Source organism: Myotis myotis, unplaced genomic scaffold, assembly GCF_014108235.1.
Source record: "Myotis myotis isolate mMyoMyo1 unplaced genomic scaffold, mMyoMyo1.p scaffold_m19_p_1, whole genome shotgun sequence".
Taxonomy (NCBI): domain Eukaryota; kingdom Metazoa; phylum Chordata; class Mammalia; order Chiroptera; family Vespertilionidae; genus Myotis; species Myotis myotis.
Window position 1 is genome coordinate 31,960,126 of NW_023416313.1, and position 24,950 is coordinate 31,985,075.

The 24,950-nt window shown below is 42.5% G+C and overlaps 1 protein-coding gene and 1 pseudogene across 1 annotated transcript in view; one reads left to right on the plus strand and one right to left on the minus strand.

Annotated features, from left to right (window-relative positions):
• The window catches only part of SCFD2 (sec1 family domain containing 2), a 336,120-nt gene extending 314,827 nt beyond the window's left edge, over window positions 1-21,293 (minus strand). The window contains exons 1-2 of the mRNA XM_036333819.1: window positions 20,328-21,293; window positions 19,519-19,687 (exon numbers count right to left, since the gene is read on the minus strand). Coding sequence (XP_036189712.1) covers window positions 19,519-19,687; window positions 20,328-21,165 — 1,007 coding nt within the window. The 5' untranslated portion in view covers window positions 21,166-21,293. The remainder of the gene's footprint in view (window positions 1-19,518; window positions 19,688-20,327) is intronic.
• On the plus strand, window positions 11,289-12,163 carry LOC118665071 (annotated as a pseudogene).
• Window positions 21,294-24,950: the final 3,657 nt, after the last annotated feature.

Here is a 24,950-nt window from a genome sequence, read left to right on the forward strand (position 1 = left end):
TCCCCCTTATCAGGCACAGAGCAGGGCTGATCAGGGGGTTGGGCGCCTTCCCCTGTCACGAACAGAGCAGGGTGGATAGGGAGGTTGTGGCCCTGCCCCCTGTCACACACAGAGCCGCAGGGCGATCAGGGGGTTTGGGCGCTGCCCCCTGTCATGCTGATCCCAGAGCTGGGAGGCATATTACCCTTTTGCTAAATAGGATAGAGGCCCAGTGCATGGGTGGGGCCGGCAGGTTTGCCCTGAAGGGTGTCCTGGATCAGGGTGGGGGTCCCCACTGGGGTGCCTGGCCAGCCTGGGTGAGAAGATGATGGCTGTCTGCAGCTGGTCACACCCCCTTCAGGGTGGGGGTCCTCACTGGGGTGCCTGGCCAGTCTGGGTGAGGGGCTGAGGGCCATTTTCAGGCTGGCGAGTGACTGAAGCTCCCAACCTGTCCTTTTTTTCTTTTTTTTTTATTCTGGGCCAGCTTTAGCTCTGAGGCTTGGCTCCAACTCTGAGGCCTCGGCTGCTGAAAGCAGGTATCTGGTTTGTTTGGGTTCTATAATTGTAACACTGTTGCGGTCCTGCTCACTCCAGCTCTGAGATCCCAGCTGGCTGAAAGCAGGGATCTGCGTTTGTTCTATAATTGAAACAATGTTGCGGTCCTGCTGGCTGAAGCCCGGCTGGCTGAAAGCAGGTTTCTGGGGTTTTGTTTAGCTTCTATATTTGTAACAATGTTTCTTAAGCTGCAAGCTCAGAGGCCGGCAAGGGAGGCAGGGAACGTTAGCTTCCTCCGTCACTGAAGCAAGCAAGCCTCCTGTTTGCTTCAAGCTGCCTGGCTGCCGGCCGCCATCTTGGTTGGCAGTTAATTTGCATATCGCCCTGATTAGCCCATGGGAAGGGTAGTGGAGTTACGGCTAATTACCACGTTTCTCTATTATTAGATAGGATATGTGTGAAGTTCCAAATATACTAAATTGGGAAAACTTGATTTGTTAAAATGATTTACAGTCTTGTTTTATTCTTCACTAGTTTTGGGTTGGGTTTTGGTTCAAGTAGAATATGAATTTATGATGTTCCTATCATTTTCCATATTAACACCTATATATTTTGTTAATGTATTTTGTACTATCTGCCTTGGCATCTTAGAAATATAAAACAGTGTGAAGTGTTATCGCAAATACAACTCTGAGGAGAGAATATATAACAACTAGAGGCCCAGTGCACGAAATTTGTGCACTGGGCGGGGGGGGGGAGGGGGTCCCTCAGCCCAGCCTGCCCCCTCTCACAGTCTGGGAGCCCTCAGGGGATATCTTACTGACGGCTTAGTAAGCCACAGTCTGGCCTCCCTCTACGGGCTGATCTGGGGCTGCTAGGGCCAGGCGGCGGCTTGGGCACGCCCCCCTACCTCCACTCCGGTGCTGCTGGGGCCCAGCGGCAGCTGCAGCTTGGGCACAACCCCCTGCCTCCGCTCCAGGGCTGCTGGGGCCAGGCAGTGGCAGCAGCAGCTTGGGCACAACCCCCTGCCTCCACTCCGGTGCTGCTGGGGCCCGGCAGCAGCGGCAGCTTGGGCACAACCCCCTGCCTCTGCTCCAGGGCTGCTGGGGCCGGGTCGACCTCCTGCATGTAGTTCTCTCAGGCTCCAGGCCACGCCTGCGTGTTGTTCTCTCAGGCTTGGGGCCATGCCCGGCCCCTCCTTCTGAGCTGGTCATGACTGTTACAGCAACCCAGCCTAATTTGCATATTACTTATTTTAGATAGATAGATAGATAGATAGATAGATAGATTATATCAATAAGAGGGATTTGATTAAGGGTCATAATCTGTTTAGGGGCAAAAAAGAGAATTTATTTTGAAGTTGCATTTGCACAGCAAGCACACTATTTTTACTTATAATGAGGGTGAGGTAGTTTCTCATAAAGCAACATTAATCAATTTGAAGTGTTTTCAAGGTTATAAGGTAATTAATCTTCTATGAGTGTGCTGTGTGGCAAAACTAGAGGACCTCACTTGACTAATAATAAAAAGTAGGGAGCTTTGCCCTGGCCAGTGTGGTTCAGTTGGTTGGAATGTCATCCTGTGCATCAGAAGGTCGTGAGTTCGGTTCCCAGTAGGGGAGCATGAAGGGAGCAACTGATTGATGTCTTTTTCTCACATCAATGTCCCCCCCCACTTCTTCCCTCTCTAAATTAAAATACAATACAATACAATACAATACAATACAATACAATACAATACAATACAATACAATACAATACAATACAGGGAGCTTTATGTCAATGTTTAATTTCCCTGCTCCATGAAATCCAAAAATCTGGGAACCACTTCTCAAAGCCCTAGACCTAAGGTACAGAGTAAAAAAGGACCTTCAGGTTTCCTTCCAAATTTCTGCAGCCAAAATTACTCTATCAGTAAAGGAGACAGGAACTCAAAGACCTAACATGAAGGGGTAACAAGTTCATGTCTGGAACATTCTCTATAAGGAACAGCATAGTAAGGAAGGCCCCAAACAACCAGCATTCACATTTAACGTCCTGGCCTGGAAGCATACTGCATCCTAATAAGTGTCATCAATATTGTTTTGAAATATATCCGGAATTTGTTTTGTAGACATGGTAACACACACAATTGAAAATGACTGCCACAAAGGAAGAATGTTTTATACTCACAGATTCCTAAAAATAGGAGGCATGGCACACCACACAGGGCCACATGAAGAAGAACCAGGGTTGGTCAGGAGGCAGAGGAAGCAAGGGGAAAACATGGGCATGAGTCTTGCTTTTAGTTTTCATGGAAATGAATGGGCAAGGAAGGGTAAACAGGCTAAGCAGGCTTAGGATTGACTAGTTTATAATTTTCGTGTTCTAAAGGCACTATGCAAGGCAATTAACTTATTTTTACCTCATTTGATTCTTACAACTGTAAGTGGCAGGCACTGTTATAACCCAATTTTCAGATGAGGAGACTAAGGTTCAGAGAGCGTAAGAAATAGTAATACTTCAGTATCAAAAATATATGTTAAGAGTATTGTTTAAGCCCTTCCACTTCTTTTCAGAATACTGAAGGTACGTGACTTCTAATTCTCCCCAAAATCAATCCTGAACGAACTAAAGAAAGAAAACACCAAGATATGAAAAAACCTATGAGAGAACAGCAAACCATGACAAAGCTGAGTTTATGCCAAGTATGCTAGAATGACTCAGTATTTGAGTATCTATCAATGCAATTCGCCACATTAACAGATGAAAAGAAAGAAACCATATGACCTTCTTAATAGATTCAGGAAAGGCATTTTACAGACTTCAACACCTGTTCATGATTTCAAAAAACAAAACAAAACAATTCTTAGTAAATTAGGAACAGAAGAGAAATTCCCTTAACCCAATAAAGATATCTACAAAAAGCCTAAAGCGAACATTATTCTACATGGGCAAACATTAGAAATATTCCCTTTAAAATCAGTACTAAGACAAGGATGGGCATCATCACCACTCCCATTTAACACTACATGCAACAAGGCAAGAAAGAGAAAGTATCCTCTCATTCCTAAAAGATATGCAGTCTCGCTATCAGTTTTGTCAAGTACAACAAAATAAAAAGAAACAGATCCGTAGATATAGAGAACAAACTGATTGTTGCCAAAGGGCAAGGGATAGGGAGATTGAAATAAAAAGAAATTCTAATTCACCTAGAGTCACCAGAGTCATTTAGTTTGCTTATCCACACCAGGGCTAGGAGATGTTTGATAGCAGTCCTAAAGTGTATGCACTTAACAGGGCTAAAAAACATAAGAAGTAAAACCTGATAGAACTGAAAGAAAAAAATAGACAAGTTCACAAATATAATTAGAGACTTCACACCCTTCTCCCAACATTTGATAGAAATACTAGACCAAATCAATAAGAATACATAAGAACTCAACAACGCCATCAACCGATATGATATAATCAACACTTATAGAACACTCCAGCCAACAATAGCATTATACACATTCTTTTCAAATGCCTGTGGAATATATATATCAAGATAGACCATATCCTAGGCCATAAAAAACTCTCAATAAATTTAAAATAATTGAAATCAGATGAAGCGTATTTTCCAACCACAATCGAAACAAACTAAAAAATAAATAACAGAAATGTAACATGAAAAATCTCCAAACACTTGAAAACTAAACAAAGCACCTCTAAATAATCCATATGAAATAGAAAGTCTCAACGGAGATCATAAAATAAATGAAAAATCATCAAAATAAAAATACAACACACCTGGCTGGCATGGCTGAGCAGTTGAGTGTCAACCCAGGAACCAAGAGGTCACCGGTTCAATTCCTGGTCAGGGCATATGCCTGAGTTGCAGGCTCAATCCCCAGTAAGGGGCATGCAGGAGGCAGCCGATCAATGATTCTCTCTCATCATTGATGTTTCTATCTCTCTCTTTCTCTCCCTTCCTCTCTGAAATCACTAAGAATATATTTTAAAAATACAACATATCAAATGTATACATAAAGCAGTGCTGAATTTTATAGTACTAAATGCATATATTAAGCATTTTAAAAAAAGAAAAAATGTCAAGCCAACAGTCTGAGCTCTTACCTCAACAACGTAGAAAAAAAGAGCAATATAAACTCAAAACAAGCAAAAGGAAGGAAATAATAAAGGTGAGAGCAAAATTCAATTAAATCTATATATATAAAAGGCTAAGTGACCGACCGTATGTCCTTCCAACCATCTAACCAACCAACCGGCCGGCACATAAGACACGCATTGGCAATTTAAAAATAAACGTTGACTCACGCATGCGCAATACAGATAAAGTTCTAACTCACGCCAATCACACACATGCGTTTCAATTTGTCATTGTCGATTGTGAACTTGGTTGTTTTTGTTGACATTTCTATTATAGAGAAAGGGCGAATAGCGATATTAAAATATTTCTTCTAATTAATGTGCATGAAACCGTCCACCGGGCCACTAGTTATAAATAAAAAACAATACAGAAAATCACAGAAACATAAAACTGTTTCCTGGGGGGGGGGGGGGAGACCAATAAGTTGACAAACTTCTAGCAAGATTGAAAAAAAAAAAAGAGGTCATAAAAAATACCAAAATCAGGAATGAAACAGAAGATATCAATACAGAATCTACATATATGAAAAGGATAATAAGGGAATGCTAGGAACCACTCTACATTCATTATTTGACAACTTAGATGAAAAAGACCAATTGCTCAAAAAAAAACACTATCACAATTCACCCATATGAAATAATTTGAATAGTCTTATAACTATTGAGGAAGTTAAATTTATAATTTAAAACACTCCAAATAGAAATCTCCAGTACCAGATGGTTTCACTACAAAATTCTACCAAAGATTTAAGAATTAATACAATTAAAAAATAAAAATAAAAAAAAGAATTAATACAATTTATACATACCCTTTTCTAGAAAATTAAAGATAAGAGAATACTTCTCAATTCATTTTATGAAGCTAGTATTACCATGAATGTGGATGCAAAAATCTTTAACAAAATATTAGCAAATAGAAACAATACATAAAATATTAGCAAACAGAATTCAACAATACAGAAAAAAATTATACTCCATAACCAAGTGGAATTTATTCATGAATCAAGGCTTGTTTAATATTTAAAAATCAATCAGTGCAGCCCTGGCCGGTTTTGCTCAGTGGTTTGAGCGTCGGCCTGCATACTGAAAGGCCACAGGTTTGATTCCCATTCAAGGGCTTGATCCCCGGCCCTGTCAGGTGGGAGGCAACCAATCAATCTCTCTCTGTCTCTTTCTCTCTCTTCTCCCATCCCCCATTCCTTCCACTCTTTCTGAGAATCAATGGAAAAAATGTCCTCCAGTGAGGATTAAAAAAAATCCCATTAGTGTAATCCACCATGTTAACAAGTTAAAGAAAACAAAAATCACATGATCATATCATTGATGCAGAAAAGGCTTTAACAAAATTTAACACCAATTCTCTATTCAGAGAAATAGAATTAGAGGGACATCTCCTTAATAAATAAAGAGCATCTTCCAAAAAACATAAATAAATATAAGCTAGCATTATATTCTTAATGGTAAAAGACTGAATGCCTTCGCCCTAAGGTTGAGAATAAGGCGAGGATATCTGTTCTTATCATTCTTATTCAACCTAATACTGGAAGTTCTAGCCAGGGCAATAAGACTAAAAAGAAAATAAAAGACGTATGGATCATAAGTAAATAAATAAGATTCTATTTGCAGGTGACATAATTGTCTTAATCAAAAATTCCAATGAATCTAACAGATAAACTCCTAGAACTAGTAAGTAAATTCAACAAGGTTGCAGTATACAAGACAAAAGTCAACTGTATTTCTTTATACTATCAATGAACATGTGGACACAGATAATAAATTTACAGTAACATTTACAATCACTCAAAAAAAATGAAATACTTAGCATGTAAACAAACAGGACCTGTATACTAAAAAGTATAAAACACTGATTTAAAAAAAGATCAAAGATAATATAAATAAATAAATAGAGGCACATCAAGACATGGGTGCAAAACTCAAAGGAAAGATGTCAATTCCCCCCTAATTGATAAAGTTAATGTCATTTCTATAAAAATCACAGCAATATTTTTTAGAGAAATAGATAAGTTTATTCTAAATTTTATATAGAAAGGCAAAGGAACTATATAAAAACAATTGTGAAAAAGAAGTTAAAATGGAGGAATCAGTCTACCTAACTTTGAGACTTTTTGTACAGCTATAGAAATTAATATTGTGTAGTATTGATAGTGATAAATATGCAGATCAGAATATAGAACCCAGAAACAGGTCCAAGCAAATATGCTCAACTGATTTTTTAAAATATATTTTTATTGATTTCAGAGAGGAAGGGAGAGGAAGAGAGAAACATCAATGATAAGAGAGAACCATTGATCGACTGCCTCCTGCATGCTCCACACTGGGGATCAAGCCTGCAACCTGGGCATATGCCCTGACTGGGAATCGAACCAGGACATGTTGGTTCATAGGTCGACGCTCAATCACTGAGCCACTCTGGCTGGGCTCAACCGGTGTTTTTAAAATATGTTTTTACTGACTTAGAGAGAGGATAGGAGAGGGATAGAGAGAGATAGAAACACTGATGAGAGAGAACCATCAATAGGCTGTCTCCTGCATGCCCTTTCTGGGGGATCAAGCCTGCAACCCAGGCAATGTGCCCTGACCGGGAATCAAAGTGGTGACATCTTGATGCATGGAACAACGCTCAACTGAGCCACACCAGCCAGGCTATGCGCAACTGATTTTTGTTAAAAGTGCTAAAGTGATTCAATGACCGGAAAATAAATGGTACTGGAGTAATTGGACATGCATAAACAACAACCAAAATGATCTCAATATGTCTTAAACATGTTAAAGAAATTAACTAAAAATAAATCATAGACTTAAATGTAAAATATAAAATTATAAAACTTTTAGAAAGAAAATTATAGAAAAATCTTCAGAATCTAGGGTTAGGCAGACAGAGTTCTTAATAATCTTAAACAATCTATAAAAGGAAAAATTGATAATAGAATGTGGGAACACTCGCTCCTCAAACCCACACGTACTTCTGAATCCTGCTCACAGTACCAAGTGTCAGAGTAAGTTCCTCCTTGAACCCTGCTTGCTGTACCCTTGTTGGAAGCACAGGTCCTTCTTCCTGCCAACGAGGCCAATTGTTGGAACTCAGTTCCTTTATCTTGCCCTACTACAGCAACTGTTGGAGTACAGGTCCTTCATCCCTCCTCACTACGCCAACTATCGGGTCTGAGCCTCTCTGCCAGGGACTGGATGGGATGCCAGGCATTCGGTGACAGAGAGGCCATGAGAAGTTGTAGGTATATAAGAGAGTCTTTATTGTAGAAGCCAGTGGCCAAGTAGTGATTGCTAACAAGGAGCCACTAGACAAAACAGTTCTTCAAAGCAAATTACATACAGCGGTTAGCAATGCACCAGTTAGGTAACAATACATCTTTCCTATATGGTAGCCTCCAACATAGGAGCTATACAAGAGCCATCCTTAAAGCTATAACCTCTCTAAGCAGCAGCACCAGCTGATCAGTAATACATCTTCCCTAGAATGCAGTCCCGTACTGACTGGTCAGTAACAACGTCATACTACATAAACAAAAGAGGCTTCTTTCCAAATGGTGACATCAGTCTTTTGGGTTATAGAAGGGCACACTTGCACAGTGTACATACAGATTACTGTGGCCTTGCTCTTGCACACGTGTGTAGTCCTTGGACACCCTGATTAAGATTCCAAACCTCAGAGTGGCCTTGAGCATCTGGCTAACTCTGAATAGGGCCCCCCACACTGAACTTCATCAAAGTTAAAAAATTTTTACCTTGCAACAAAGATCCTGTTAAGAAGGTGGAAAGAGAAGCTACAGAATAGAAAAAATATTTGACAAAGGCTTATATAAACTCAATAGTAAAAATAATCTAATTAGTTAATTGGCAAAAGAGTGAAGAAGAGTGAAGTTATCTAAGAGTCTATTCACATGGAAAGCAAGTAGAGGAAAAGATGTTCAACATCATTAGCCATTAGGGAAACTCAAATTTATACCACAAGTTATCTTTGAACTAGTTCTTTTCCCAGGCTGGAATGTTCTAGCCCGATTCAGCTTCACTGAGGTCTTTGTTTGAAAGACATCTCCTTAGAAATGCCTTTTCTACCTCCCCCATATACTTTTTCACCACCCCAAATCCCTAGTCACTCTTGGTTCCCTTAATTTTTATCTGCTTCATCGCACTTATCCCCGGCTGACATAATATATAGCTGTTTGTTGTCTGTCTCCCCCATTAGAACAAGTTTCATGAAAGCAAAGATCTTGTCTTCATCAAGTGTCTGGCACAGAGCAGTCAATAAATATATATTTTGTTGTGGGTTTTTTTGTTGTTTGTTTGTTTAATCCTCACCCAAGGATATTTTTTCATTGATTTTTAGAGAGAGGAAAAGACAGAGAGAAATATCGATATGAGAGAAACACATCGATTGGTTGCCTCCTGCACATGCCCCAACTCGAGACCAGGCTGGGGAGAAGCCTGCAACCAAGGTACGTGTCCTTAACCAGAATCAAACCCGGGATCCTTTGGTCTGCAGACCAAGGCTCTATCCACTGAGCTAAACTAGCTAGGGCTATATTTTGGATAAATTACAACACACATTTACATGCTCAAAGGGTTTACTTTCATATTCCTACCCATGACATTTTACCCAAATAGACTTCCAGGATTTCAGACCTCCCCTGCGTTGGGCCCCCAAAATGCCTTCCTTTAATGCTAAAACCATAGTCTTGTTCTTAGTTCTTCCTTTATACTCCTTCCAGTTCTGCTAGGACACCTACCAGCACTCTGTTGATCCCAGCTACCCCACCACCAGTCATTATCCCACACTGTTATTAGAAGGCAGAGTAAAAGGACAGAAAAGGGCCCTCAGGCAAGAACACCAGCAGGTGTTAGAAGAGAGAAACTGTAGTCAGAGCTGTGGGACAATCCTGGTGTGCTGTTCAGTACCCTCTGGTCTATATAACATAAGACTCAGAAGCACCCCAATAAAGGTTGTGGTTGATTAACCCAATAGGAGTTAAATTTTTGGACTTGTTGACTTTTGCTTGGCAATGAACATCAATCTAATTAGGAACTTGTCACTCAAGTGTAATAAGTCTTTCCATTTTTTCTTTTCCATTTAGCTAACTTCAGAGGGCTCTTGGCTTTGTTTAAAGGAGCCATAGTTTCCATTTAAATTATGTATCCCAAAGCCACAATGACCCAGAGTTCAGTCTTCTTACAACACAGACCACAAACCATTTAAAATGTTTCAATGTGAAAGAGATTCTGGGGGTGGCCTGCACATTCTCTAACACCATAACTGAGTTGCAATACATGAGAAATTATAGTACAAGAATTTCTACCTTCAAACCTTCTTTTCTCAATATGCATTTCAATGTTTTTGAACACAATTGACTATTAAACATAATTCTTTATTAAGAAACATAACTTAAATGTCTCTGGCATATTGAATTATTTAACTACTCCTAGTGAACACTTATCCCCTCATTTTAAAAAAAGAACTCTGCTTTACTTCTCCCCCACAAATTACTCATTAATTCTGTTTTCTAACCCTGTAACTGAGACCAGATGATCTTTAGACTGCCTCAAAAAGAGTTAAATATAGCAGCTGTATGCTGAGAAGAGGTAGGCCTTTCCTCTACTTAATTTGTAATTTTTACCTAAAAAGTAAAAAAAAAAAAAAAAAAAGCCCTGGCTGGTTTTCTCAGTGGATAGAGCGTCGGCCTGCGGACTGAAGGGTCCCAGGTTCGATTCCGGTCAAGGGCATGTACCTTGGTTGCAGGCATATCCCCAGTAAGGGGTGTGCAGGAGGTAGCCGATCGATGTTTCTTTCTCATCGATGTTTCTGACTCTCTAACCCTCTCCCTTCCTCTTTGTAAAAAATCAATAAAATATATTTTTTTAAAAAAGAATGATCTAGGCAGAAGGAACAGCAGGAGTAAGTGTCCTGTGGCAGGCAGTGAGTGCCCTGTTAGGGGAAAAGAAAGCCACTAGGTTCGAAAGAAGACAGAAAGGAAGAGAATAAGAGATGAGGTCAGAGAGGAATCTGAAAGCTGCTGACACACAATCTTATAGGCTGTGGGAGGAGAAGTGGGCCCTGCACAGAAAAGAACCAGTAGCACCAGGGGTGCAGTGTTAGGCCAGAGCCAGGGACACCAAACACAGACATAGTCAATACAGGCAGAGAATCAGGCTAAGAGTACCTAAGGAACTGAAAGAGCAATCGTTCACAGAGAATGGAGATGGGGCAGAGAATGAAACCCACTTAAACAGAAGGAAGCCCCAGCTGGTTTGGCTCAGTGGATAGAGTGTCGGCCTGCGGACTGAAGGGTCTCAGGTTCAATTCCGGTCAAGGGCACATGCCTGGGTTAGGGCTCAATCCCCAGTAGGGGGAGTGCAGGAAGCAGCCGATCAATGATTCTCTCATCATTGATGTTTCTCTCTCTCTCTCCCTCTCCCTTCCTCTCTGAAATCAATAATATACATCTATTAAACAGAAGGAAAAGATAAGAACAGAAAAGATTCTGCCTCCTTCCTGAGTAAAATATTCCACATAATTCTGTGACCAATGGACAGGGACTGGAAAGCCATGTGATAATGCATTTAAGTTATCAATTTCTCATTTGCATTGGCAGCACCTTCAATGGCTATAATTACAAACAGCCTTCTATAAGATATTAAAAATAATATTTTTTTGGTGCCACACTCAAGACCACCAGGCTTCTTTTGGAGCGGGCCAAGGAGCTGAACATCGATGTCATCGGTGTCAGCTTTCACGTGCGCAGTGGCTGTGCTGACCCTGAGACCTTTGTTCAGGCCATCTCTGATGCCCACTCTGTCTTTGACATGGGGGCTGAGGTTGGTTTCAACATGTACCTGCTGGACATTGGTGGTGGCTTTCCTGGATCTGAGGATGCAAAGCTTAAATTTGAGGAGATCACCAGTGTAATCAACCCAGCCCTGGACAAGTATTTTCCATCAGACTCGGGAGTGACGGTCATAGCTGAGCCGGGCAGATACTATGTTGCATCAGCTTTCACGCTTGCGGTTAATATCATTGCCAAAAAGCTGGTCTTGAAGGAACAAACGGGCTCTGATGATGAAGAGGAGTCGAGCGAGAAGACCTTCATGTATTACGTGAACGACGGAGTGTACGGGTCATTTAACTGCATCCTCTACGATCATGCGCACGTGAAGCCCCCGCTGCAGAAGAGGCCCAAACCAGATGAGAAGTACTGCTCATCCAGCATCTGGGACCGACCTGTGACGGCCTCGATCGCCTCGTGGAGCGCTGCGGCTTGCCCGAGATGCACGTGGGGGACTGGATGCTCTTTGAAAACATGGGTGCTTATACCGTGGCTGCTGCTTCTACTTTCAATGGGTTCCAGAGGCCAATGATCTACTATGTGATATCAGGGCCGACATGGCAACTGATGCAGCAAATCCAGAACCACGACTTCCCACCCGAGGCAGAGGAGGACGCTGGCGCCCTGCCTGTGTCCTGTGCCTGGGAAAGCGGGATGGAGCTCCTCCCAGCAGCCTGCACATCAGCCCGCGTGAACGTGTAGACGCCATTCCTGTAGCTATTACGCAAGTGTAGCTTGACTTAAGGGATTTGGGGGGACCACTTAACTTAATGATTGCTAGTTTGGAATGTCTTTGTAAGTGGGGGTGGCACAGATGGAACAAGGTGGAAGGCCTAGGCAACGGGGTCACACTTACATGTTCCTATGGAAACAATTTGAATATTAGTTTTATATGGATTTTTATTCAATTCTCAAACATGCTACCGCAGAGCACCCCTCAGCTGCCAGACAAACATTTGTAGCTTGTGTGTTAGCAGAACCAGCCCGAGACTTAGTGTTGTGACCTGTTTTAACAATAAAGTACCTTGGAAATTAAAAAATAATAATAAAAAATAAAAATAAAAATAATAAAAATATTTTTAATCTAACTTAGAGAGAGGAAGGGAGGAAGAGAGAGAGGCAAACATCAATGTGAGAGAAACATCATCGGTTGCCTCCAGCATGCACCCCAATTGGGGATCGAACCCACAACCTGAGCATGTGCCCTGACCAGGAATCAAACTCACCACCTTCTGGTGTATGGAATGATACTCCAACCAACTGAGCCACACTGGCCAGGGCAGAAATAAATTTTTATTATCAAGGCTGATGTCACAGATAGAGATTTGCTTTTTAAACATTATTCCATTGCAGGAACATTATTTATTGCCAAGCACCCATCTGTTTTGCATTTTAGTACTAACTTTTTATCCTCACACTCATTTCACTGAGAAGTTTCCAGGGGTGGTGTTGGAAGCAGTAGCAGCGGTTGTTATTTTGATAGAAGTACATTATATGCTAGGAAAGCTGAATTTATTTCAATTTCTCTTTTGCAAAGCAATTAATCAGTGCAATCCCCTCAGTTTCCAAGCAATTGTAAAAATAAAAATCGTAAAAACTACCATTTTCTCTCCGTTATTGCTTTTTTCCTAACTTATTATTTTATTTATTTGAGTAGCTAGCATACAATATTATATTAGTTTGAGGTGTGCAACAGTGATTTGACATTTATATATATTAAGATGGGATCACCACACTAAATCTAGTTACCATCTGTTCACCATGCAAAGTTATCACAATATTATTGACTATATTTCCCTTCATCTTTTTCATCCATGCCCCAACTGCGCGCCCCGTGCACCACCACCTTCCCCCCGCCCCCCCCCCCCCCAAGCCCGCAACTATCCGTTTGCTCTCTGTTTTAGACCTTTATTTGCTTATAATTTTTTCACCATCCATCTCTTTATTTTCTGCAACCTGACTTCTGGTCTATTTCACCAACCTGCTCTCATTAAAGCTTTCTTTTTTATTCAGATCCTTCTAGAACCCATCACCACCTTTGACGTTTATGAGCACACTCTCAAACTTGGGTGGCAGTTAAAGCACATATTCCATGACAACACTCACTCAGAATCTGAGAGGAAAAGGCACTCGCTGTAAATGAAGAGCTAGAGGGGGAAATGTATATGAAAGAATTTAGCTGTAAGTGCTCAGAGGCAGAGCTGAGTCATAAATGGAGCACAGTTAGGAAGAATTTTTATTTTTTTTATTTTATTTTTTAAGATTCTTAATTAAATCTTTATTGTTCAGATTATTACATTTGTTCCTCTTTTTTCCCCCCATAACTCCCCTCCTCCCAGTTCCCGCCCCACCCTCCGCCCTCACGCCCCACCCACTGTCCTCATCCATAGGTGCACGATTTTTGTCCAGTCTCTTCCCGCATCTCCCACACCCCTTTCCCCCCCAAGAATAGTCAGTCCATTCCCTTTCTATGTCCCTGATTCTATTATGATCACCAGATTATTTATTCACTTGATTCTTAGATTCACTTGTTGATAGATGCATGTTTGTTGTTCATAATTTGTATCTTTACCTTTTTCTTCTTCTTCCTCTTCTTAAAGGATACCTTTCAGCATTTCATATAATACTGGTTTGGTGGTGATGAACTCCTTTAGCTTTTCCTTATCTGTGAAGCTCTTTATCTGACCTTCAGTTCTGAATGATAGCTTTGCTGCATAAAGTAATCTTGGTTGTAGGTTCTTGGTATTCATCACTTTGAATATTTCTTGCCACTCCCTTCTGGCCTGCAAAGTTTCTGTTGAGAAATCAGCTGACAGTCGTATGGGTATTCCCTTGTAGGTAACTGGGTTTCTTTCTCTTGCTGCTTTTAAGATTCTCTCTTTGTCTTTTGCTCTTGGCATTTTAATTATGATGTGTCTTGGTGTGGTCCTCTTTGGATTCCTTTTGTTTGGGGTTCTCAGTGCTTCCTGGACTTGTAAGTCTATTTCTTTCACCAGGTGGGGGAAGTTTTCTGTCATTATTTCTTCAAATAGGTTTTCAATATCTTGCTCTCTCTCATCTTCTGGCACCCCTATAATTCTGATGTTGGTACGCTTGAAGCTGTCCCAGAGGCTCCTTACACTATCTTCGTATTTTCGGATTCTTTTTTCATTTTGCTTTTCTGGTTGGGTGTTTTTAGCTTCTTCGCATTTCAAATCTTTGCCTTGATTCTTGCGCTCCTCTGGTCTGCTGTTGGGATTCTGTATAATATTCGTTATTTCAGTCCGTGTATGCTTAATTTCTAGTTGGTTCTTTATCATAACATCGAGGGTCTCATTAGATTTGTTGAGGATCTCATTAAGTTTATCAGCGGTTTCTAGACAGTTCTTGAGAGATCTTAAAAGTGTGGTTCTGAACTGAATATCCTCCATTGACAGTTTTGTCCTGTTTCTTTGTCTCCGCATTTTTTATGCTTTCTTGGTGCACCCCCTAGTGGTCTTTGTGTGCAGTCCTCCTGTAGTTAAGCCTTGATTGTTGTAGTTAATACTAGGGGGATTTGACCTCCAGGCCAGCTGTGTCTGCAGTGGGAAAACTTCTGTCCTCTAGGGAGGTGCTAATCTAGCCTTTGCCTGAGGCTATCTGGCAAATGGCTCTGCGCAGGGCTTGGGTGGGGCGGGCGGGTCGCTCTGGCTTGGGATCAACAGGGTGGGCCGGAGAGAGCAGTTATGGAGGCTCTCAGTTCCGTCCCTAGGGGCTCTGCCTCACAGAGTCCCAGCAACCGCTGCAAACCTCAGAGAGAAAGCTGCCTTCGAGTTCCGACTGAAGCCAGACAGTCCCGCTTCTCCCGTTTGAGTCTGGGTCCCTAGAGACTCGCCTGGATCTGGAGCTCAGAGTCTGAAACTCCCTCCTGATTGAAAGCACCAACCGTGCCCTCTGCCGCCAGCCCGCTCCGCGCGCACTCCGTACCTGAGTATTTCACTTCAGCACTGCGCCTCCTCTGAGTCTGGGTATGATATTCTCTTTCCTCCTAGTTGTAGAATTTCCACTCAGCCAGCCTTCCTGTGGTTCTGGATGATGTCAGTTCCGTCTTTTAGGTGTGTTTTGATTTGGTTGTTCAAGGCAGCAATCTCCGGCGTTAACCTATGCCGCCATTTTGGTTCCGAATCAGGAAGAATTTTTATTTTAAATCCAAGAGCCTTAGAAGTCATCTAGGCCAATGCCTTCATTTTATAGATGAAATAATGATGTATAGAAAATGTGTCAGTTAGGATGCCTTTGGTTACAAGTAATAGAAAACAGCAACTCAATTTGGCTTAAACAATAAGTAACTATACTACACTAGAGGCCCGGTGCACAAAATTCATGCATTCCAGGAGGGGGGAGGTTCCCTCAGCCTGGCCTGTGCCCTCTCACAGTCCAGGAGCCCTTGGGGGATGTCCGCCTGCTGGCTTAGGCCCGCTCCTGGGGATTGGTCCTAAGCTAGCAGGCGGATATCCTTCTTGCAGTCTAGGACTCCTCGCTCCTTACCACCCACCTACTCACTGCTCCTTACCGCTCAATTCGCTGCTCCTTAGTGCTGCCGCGGAGGTGGGAGAGGCTCCTGCCACTGCCGCTGTGCTCACCAGCCATGAGCCGGGCTTCTGACTGAGCAGCACTCCCCCTGTGGGAGCTCACTTACCACCAGGGGGCAGCTCCTGAATTGAGCATCTGCCCCATATTGGTCAGTGCACATCATAGCAACCAGTCGTTCTGGTTGTTCCACCATAATGGTCTCTTAGGCTTTTATTATGTAGATGATAGTGGTCCAGACACAGTAACCCCATTGCTGCTCTTCTCTGTGGCTCCTGTGGCCACTCCACCTTCCAAGTGTTAGTTTCAACTTCTGGATGTGAGCAAGTTGGCCTAGCAGATTCAGGATTTACATCAGAGTCCTGGCCATTGAGGGAGGAGGATAAGGGAAAGGGGAAAGTGTGTCTTTTGTTTGAGTCTCTTTTCAGAAGCAAAGAAATCTGATCAAGAAGACTCACTTGTTACCTCCCCATTTCTAAAGCAATCATTGGCAAGGGAAATGGGATTTCAAGACTGGTTTAGTTTAAGCTTGTGACTAAGCTTGAGGCAGAAGGAGGACTGAAGAGTTAAAGTTATTTAATAGACCATAATCAAAATGTTACTTGTAGATCTAAGCCATATCTTGATTCTTACAGTTGTTTCACCACACTTCTCAGAATTTTACTGGCTTTTCCTGTTCATTAACAATGGATTCTGCTCTTCTCTTTGCAAACTTCTCTGGGAAGTCACATGTTCTTTTTGTAATTATGTTAGTGATGTTGTGAGAATTAAATAAACCTATATATATAAAAGACTAATATGCAAAGTGTCCCCTCAGGAGTTTAACCAGAACAGGAATTTGATCACTCACTATGACATGCACTGACCACCAGGGGGCGGTGCAGAACATGGCAGGCAACCAGCGGCAGCAGCGGGGCACTGAAGGAGTGAGAGAAGGAGGAGGTGGGGAGGCGGGGAACCTGATTGGCCTTGATCACCAGCCAGGCCTAGGGTCCCTACCTGTGCATGAATTTTGTGCACTGGGCCTCTAGATACTATATATAAAGTGGTCAGAACAATGCCTGTTACACAATAAGTACTCTATAAGTGGTATTTTTATTAAGGGGCATCTACTGGTTTTAGCTGCCCAGCATCCCTTCCCCTTCTTTTGTCAAATGTTTCAGTTTTCCTTTGAAGAACTTCCCCTCCACCAAGCCATACAATCTTTTTTTTTTTTAATTGATATTTTACAGAAAGGAAGGGAGAGGGATAGAGAGTTAGAAACATCAATGAGAGAGAAACATTGATCAGCTGCCTCCTGCACACCCCCTACTGGGGATGTGCCCGCAACCAAGGTACATGCCCTTGACCGGAATCGAACCTGGGACCCTTCAGTCCGCAAGCCAATGCTCTATCCACTAAGCCAAACCAATTAGGGCAAGCCATACAATCTTGTCACAATTCTCAGTCACTATGAATTGGTCCCAACCCCCACTGAGCAAATGGTGGGCACAAGGCCCAAATCGGGCCAATCTTACCTTTCCCCTGGAACATGAATCTTCAGGAGAATGACTCAGATAGAAAACAGTTAAAATTCAGTCTCTCTAGGGTAAGGCCTTGAGCAGGCTTTTCCCAAGTTTTTACCCTAGACCCCTGAAACTGGTTGTTCTTTCCAAAATTGGATTAACAGTCCTTCCTTTGATTCCATTAGCTATCCAATCTTCTCTAATAAATTCCTTTTGTTGAAATTAGCCAAAATTGATTTGTGTTGTTTGTATAAACATTATATTGAACAAATAGGCCTTACCAAATTAAATCATGAAGTAACCTTACTTTTGTCTCTTGTTGTCTCTTTATATCTATTCAACAGCCAACTTTTCTCTGGCCTCTGCATAGAAGTTAAAACAATGGCCTGCAAGTCAAACATTCAGGGCTGAAATTCTATCTTCACCTCCTGCTAGCGATGTTGCTTCCTGTCTCTTTGCCTCAGTTTCCTTTCCTTTAAAATGGGGGAGTAACAACAACTACCTCAACTGGGTTACTGTAAAACTTAAATGATTTCCCAAATGTAAAATGCCTGGAAGTGTGCTTGGCACATAGTAAATCCTAAAAAAATGTTAATATTGCTGATGACAATGGTGGTCCAATGAAGTTATCTTTCTTCCTCACAACGCCTGACTGTCTTGTTTCCATACCTATGCTCACCCTGGCCCTCTCACCTTTTTAAATCCTTTAAAACATTATTTCAAGCACCACAACTTCCACATTGATCTACATTAACCCTATACTTTGTTTTTAGGAACTATATAATCTATAGCAGCTCTATTAGTCTGGATTTACATTATTTTTAATTGTACCTATATGTAAATCATGAATACCCCAACCAAAAAAAAGTGTTCCTGGAGGTCAAAAATTGTATTTCATATTCTTATATGTTCTTCATAGTCCCTAGTCCAGAGTGAGGCTCAGCAAGTCCTTAGGAATTCACTTTTGAATGGCCCTCTGAACAGCTAAGTGTGCTGCTGAAGTTAGCACATGGCACATTTTTTTTACTGTTGTATAAGCTTACAAAAGATAGGCTACAGAACTTTCAATTTTCTTCCCACAGTGGATCATACACACTCAGAATCCAATTTTACTAATCTACAAAAAAGTTGAAAACTTCAGGAGCTGAAAATTAATTCCAAATATGATAGGAAATTCCAAATGTATCCTTTAAGGTTGATATTTGAATCTATGGTGTTGAAAGGTTTTGTTTTGTATAAAAACTAAAAACATAGCCCTAATTGGTTTGGCTCAGTGGATAGAAGGATGGCCTGCGGACTGAAAAGTCCCAGGTTCGATTCCGGTCAAGGGCATGTACCTTGGTTGCGGCACATTTCCAGTAGGAAGTGTGTAGGAGGCAGCTGATCGATGTTTCTCTCTCATCGATGTTTCTAACTCTCTACCCCTCTTCCTTCCTCTCTGTAAAAAATCAATAAAAACATGAAGATAAGGGTAACAGATACTCGGACACTTCCTCCCTTCTGATGCATTTTTTCCTCATAGAATTGTTGATGAAGGACAAAGTAGAAAAGGTAACTATTGTATCTTTTCATTGTCCTGTTTCTGAAAAAATGTTTTTATTTTTGAAACTCTGCATAACATAAAGTACACCATCTTTGTTCTCTAATTTCTCTAAGCATGTGAAAAATATACGCAGAAATAAAAACTGTTCCCATTAATGCCGAGAGCATACTATTTACATATATACAATAGCACTGTTTCAAAGGGCAGTTTTTTAATCATGTGGAAAAGTCAACTGAGAAAGAGAAATGGAAAAAGCCTAGACTCAATTCATGTGGCTTATTGTTGTTTATTGGCTATGGTTATTCTGGTTAGGAAAAAAATGTGGGTTTTTTAAATGCTATCCACTATGAATTTTTCAACCAAACTAACTCTTCATTGTTTTTCTTTCTACAGAACATTCTAGGAGAGAAAGAAAAGGAAAGAGAGTAAGAGGAGAGGGGGAAAAAATCTACTTATCCTACTTGTATTGTGCAAGACAGCCTGGTGCAACCATATTCTGATTCTCCTCTTCATTCTGCAGTGCAGTGAGTTCTACCATGTTAACCATCACATCATTGGTGTGGCCGGGGAGCTGGGGAAGCACTGAAATGATCTTCTCTACCAAGTTGTCTCCATGATGTCCAACGGCTCCTGTTTAAACAGACAGAAAATATGAACTCACAAAATGGGAGGAAAAAGAAGCTGAATTAACATTTTAATGATATGATGAGTATCAATAAATACTGAATGGATAAATAATCAACATGTAGTCAGCCAGGTAAATGGTGTCATAGGATGATACTGTATTGAAATTTGAGAGTCAATTTTACTGATGAAGATCATAAGAGGGGCTTGCAGACCTGACAAGGAATAGCAGATCTCCCCTTTTACAATCAGACTTACAAAAGTGACTTAAGACAGAGCCAGCATGAGTGCTTCTAAGGCAGTGGTTCTCAACCTTGGCTGCACATTAGAATCACTTGGGAATCTTTTTAAAATCCTGATTTCTGGGCCTCATCATTAGTAACAAAGAAACAGAATTTCCGGAAGATGAGGTCCAGAAATCAGGATTTTAAAGATTCCCAGGTGATTCTAATGTGCAGCCAAGGTTGAGAACCACTGCTCTAGAGAGACTATAAACTCTGTGAGATCAGAGACTGTGTCCATCTAGTCCATCTTTGTATCCTCAACTTGACAAACAGTAGGAGGTCGATAAAATATATGCTGAACCAGTGAAAGTCCCGGAACCTTGGGGAGTGCTTATGAAGACCTGCACAACAATCCCATTTACCTGTGAGATCCAGGGTTCTGTCCACAAAGACCACGGAGGCCCTGCCCGTAGAAGTCTTCCTCCTGTTCTTGGCAGGAGCATAATTGGCCAGATCTGCAGCTATGATCCGACTGAAGGCGCCTACAGCAAAACATTCCTCCCGCACTCCTAAATGCTCGCACAGAGAACTGAGGCCCGACACCAGGCACCTGATCTGCAATAGCAGCTCAGGGGGCAGGGCGGTGGCATCCACCTCACCCAGGCTCCCCAGCCTCCTCTTGTCCGGTCGGGCACTATTAAGAAGATGCACATCCTGGGGTAGCAGTGGGAAAAGGGAAGCAAAGGCCGGAGTCAAGGCAAGGCAGGGAGCAGCAGGGGCTAGCAACAACGGGATGTGCAGCACCTGGGCGGTGTAGTTCATGTTGCCCATCCACTCGCACAGCTTCTCCTCCAGTTGCTCGAATACTGGCTGCTGCCCCTCCAGCTCAGCCGCGGCGGCCGCGGGCACGTGATTAGCCGTGAGGTGCACAGCGTGGTCCACGGCAGTGACCACCACACAATACTGGAAGTGACTGCGGCAGATGATGTTCCGTAGAGTCTCCACGGTTCGGCCTTTCAGGAGGCCGCTCAGCACAAACACCGCCTTGGGCTGTTTAGCTCCGCCGCCCACTGCTTCGGGCTCGAACTCCCGCAGGTGGCACGCAGGACCGCCCACCGCCTCCAGGAGCCGGGTGGGTCCGCAACCCCAGTGCAGGCTCTCGGCGCAGGCGGCGTCCAGGTAGACCAGGGCCCGTTTCGCTTTGGCCAGCACCTGCTCCCAACCCTGCTGGGTAAAGGACTGTACGCCCGGGGCGCTCATCGTTGGGGATTCGCACACTCAGGAACTAAAACTTTCCTCAGAACTCACAGCTTCCGGGAATTGGGCTCTTTGAGACTTTGACAGTCAACTCGGTACACGCGGGGCCGCGTCCTACTCGTCAAGAGGCTGCGCACAGTGATGACGTCGCGGGGCGTGATTGGCAGGTCCGGAGACCCGCTCCTGTAAGAAGGCCGCGGGCTGGGAAGAGGTGGGCGGGGCTAGGAAGAGGTGGGCGGGGCGGGGAGAGGTGGGCGGGGCGGGGAGAGGTGGGCGGGGCTCCGGGATTCCTGGAAAGTTGAGGAAGAGGAGGGAGGAAGCTGCCTAGGAATAGCTGAACTACGTTCTTTTTTTTTTATCTCCCTGTCTGCTCAGATGACCTTTCCCGGCCCCTGAGAATCCAAAGTTGGATACTTCCTTAGAGATGAGCACATCTGTTTAAAAGTACAGCCCCTTTCTCCACCTAAACTCAAAGCAGCCGCCCTGCTGGAGTGGCTCAGCGGGTGAGCTGCGACCTATGAACCTGGAAGTTCCAGGTTGGATTACCTGTCAGGGCACATGCCTGGGTTGAGGGCTTGATTCCCAGTGTGGGGCGTGCAGGAGGCAGTTGATTCTCCCTCATCATTGATGTTTCTGTCTCTTCCTCTTCCTTCCTCGCTGAAATCAATAAAAATATATTTTTAAAATAAATGAATGGCCAAAACCAGTTTGGCTCAGTGGATAGAGCGTCGGCCTGCGGGCTGAAAGGTCCCAGGTTCGATTCTGGTCAAGGGCATGTACCTTGGTTGCGGGCACATTCCCAGTAGGAGATGTGCAGAAGGCAGCTGATCGATGTTTCTCTCTCATCGATGTTTCTAACTCTATTTCTCTCCCTTCCTCTCTGTAAAAAATCAATAAAATATGTTTAAAAAAATAAATAAATGAATGAATAAACTGAGAGCAGCCTGAGCTAAAACAACTACCTAATGTTTTGTAATTTATAGATGTTGTCACATACGTTGTTGCACACAGGCCTCATAAACAATCTCCTGGCCTCATTTTCACCTTCTCCATCTCTCCTCCCTCATCGCATTGTCAATAAGTCTTAGTCTGCTTCAAAAATCTGATAATCCAACCCCTTCTCATCCTTACTTTTAAAGAGATGTGCTCATTTCTAAGGAAGTACCAATGTATCCTCACCTTCCAAATGAGGATATTCCTAAGTCACCACCACTACTATCATCATCCTATCTTCCTTCTCAGTCCTCCAATACAAAACATACAGTTGATATCTCTGATAAGTACTTGCCATATCATGGGGTGAGGGTTTTTTTTAATATTTTATTGATTTCAGAGAGGCAGGGAGAGGGAGAGATAGATAAAAACATCAATGATGAGAGAGAATCATTGAGCGGCTGCCTCCTGCATGGCCCTTACTGGGGATTGAGCCCACAACCTGGGCTTGTGCCCTGGACTGGAATCAAAACCGGGACCCTTCAGTCTGCAGGCCAATGCTCTATCCACTGAGCAAAACCGGCTAGGACTCAGGATGAGTTTTAACATACTTGTTTTCTTTAACATATCTATTCTGCTACAATATAATAGGTGTTCAATAAATGTTTGTAAAATAATGTTCAATTCATATCCATAGAATAAATAATATAGCCAACCAACTTTTAATAGACTTGTACAATATTCCAGACACTGTGTTGGACATTGGGGATATAAAAAAAAGTAAGCCACGGTGCCTCTCCATCTCTGCCTTCTATCCTAGATCTTATTGTGACAGGATAGTAAAAAGCTAAGAAAATTCCTGGGCAACTGGAATAGGGAAACTGAGACAAGAAAATTAAACAAGGATAAACAATTTGAACAACTTAAAGCTAGCTTGTGAATCACAAAAATTAATCTTCCCCAATCATGGACACTTCAAAGCAAATGGTTTATACCTCCCCTCCCTAACCAGAGAATACATAGCTTAAATCACCCTAGTCTGGGAAATACAGTGGGGCCTTGACTTACGAGTGTCCCGACTAACGAGTTTTTCGAAATATGAGCCGTCTCTCGGCTGATTTTTTGCTTTGAGTTGCGAGCTAAAATTCGGGTTATGAGCCAGCTTCATATACCCCACCACTAGTTGGCGCAGCGAATTTCACAGTGAACGCCACAACATCAGCCCAGCATCATGTGTCTCACTCGTTCACTTTTTGATTTGACATATGAGTAATTTGATTTACGAGCTCCGTGACGGAACGAATTAAACTCGTAAGTCAAGGCCCCACTGTAGAGAACAGAGACCCAATTAATGGCAATTGTGCCAGCTAAACCCAAGGACAAATGAAGTTAGGGGAACAAATAACAAAAGCCCCATTAAAGCCAGACAGACCCAAGATAAAAGTAAAGCAGATTAAAGAATGATCCCAAACTCTGCTATCCCCTCATTTTGATGCATTAGCACATTAAAAATGCACCTGGAAAGCTGGTGAATATTCTGCTGAAACCCTCCCTTAAGATTCTTGCCCTTGGGGCGGGGGTAGGGGTGGGGGTGGGGATGGGGGAGGAGGAGAGACACCCTTGCCTTCAAAAGCACCTGAATTAAAAGAATTCATACACAGAAGCATGGAACAGATTGGGAAATCTCAGAGGGAAGGCTGGGGAGGATGGGTGGGTGGGAAGAGATCAACCAAAAAACTTGTATGCATAATGCATAACCCATGGACACAGACAATAGGGTAGCTAAGGCCTGGGGTTGGGGGAGTGGGGTGGGAGAGTGGGGTGAGGGCATGGTTAGATGAGGTCAACGGGGGGGGGGGGGGGGGTGCATATGTAATACTTTCAACAATAAAGTTTTTTTTTTTTAAAAAAGAACTCATACATGTAAAGTGCAATAAAATGTTGCAAAAGTGATGAATTTTTTTTAATGCCTAAAAATTACAAAGTGGGGGAAATAAATTCTGACTGGGTGAAGTAAAAAAGGGAAGTGGTCAGAAGTTTCATATAGAAAATGAGTTTTTAGTTGCCTTCAAAGAAAACCAGGTGTTCACCAGGTGGAGAGGAGCATTCCTGGCAGTCCAGGAAGAAAATGCAGCATGAACAAAGCTAGTCATGAAACCATACAACATGTTCTTTGCAACTACAAATAGTTCAGTACAGCTGGAGTGTATTGTATAAAGAGACACTCAAGAAGAAATAGGAGCTAGGAACTAGAAAAGAAACTAGATTAGGGTGAGTCTTATTTTTTATTCTAAATAGTAGTAGCCAAGGGGGGAACTACTAAAGTATTTTTAGGAGTGGAAATAATTTGTTCACATTTGGAGTGCAGAAAAAAATTTAGTAAAGACATGGACAATTATTTGAATGCACTAAGATTTTGAGCTGAGTGCAGTTAGGAACAGTAACAGCAACTGCTCAGGCTAGAGTAGATAAGTACAGGTGATGTAGTAGGATAGTAAGAAGTTAGGAAAATCCCTGTGCACGTGGAATGAAGAAACTGAGACAAGAAAATTAAACAAGGCCGAACAGTTTGGGCAACTTACAGCCAGCTTGTGAACTGCAAGACCTTATCTTCCCTAACCAAGGACACTTGAAAACAAATGGTTTATACCAGTGGTTGGCAAACTGTGGCCCCTTGAGTGTGGCTCTTCCACAAAATACCACGTGCGGGCATGCACGTACAGTGTGATTGAAACTTCATGGCCACACTCAAGGGGCCAAAGAGCCGCAGTTTGCTGACCACTGGTTTATACCCTCCTCCCTAACCAGAAAATACATAGCTTAAAGCACCCTGGGCTGGGAAAATAGAGAACAAC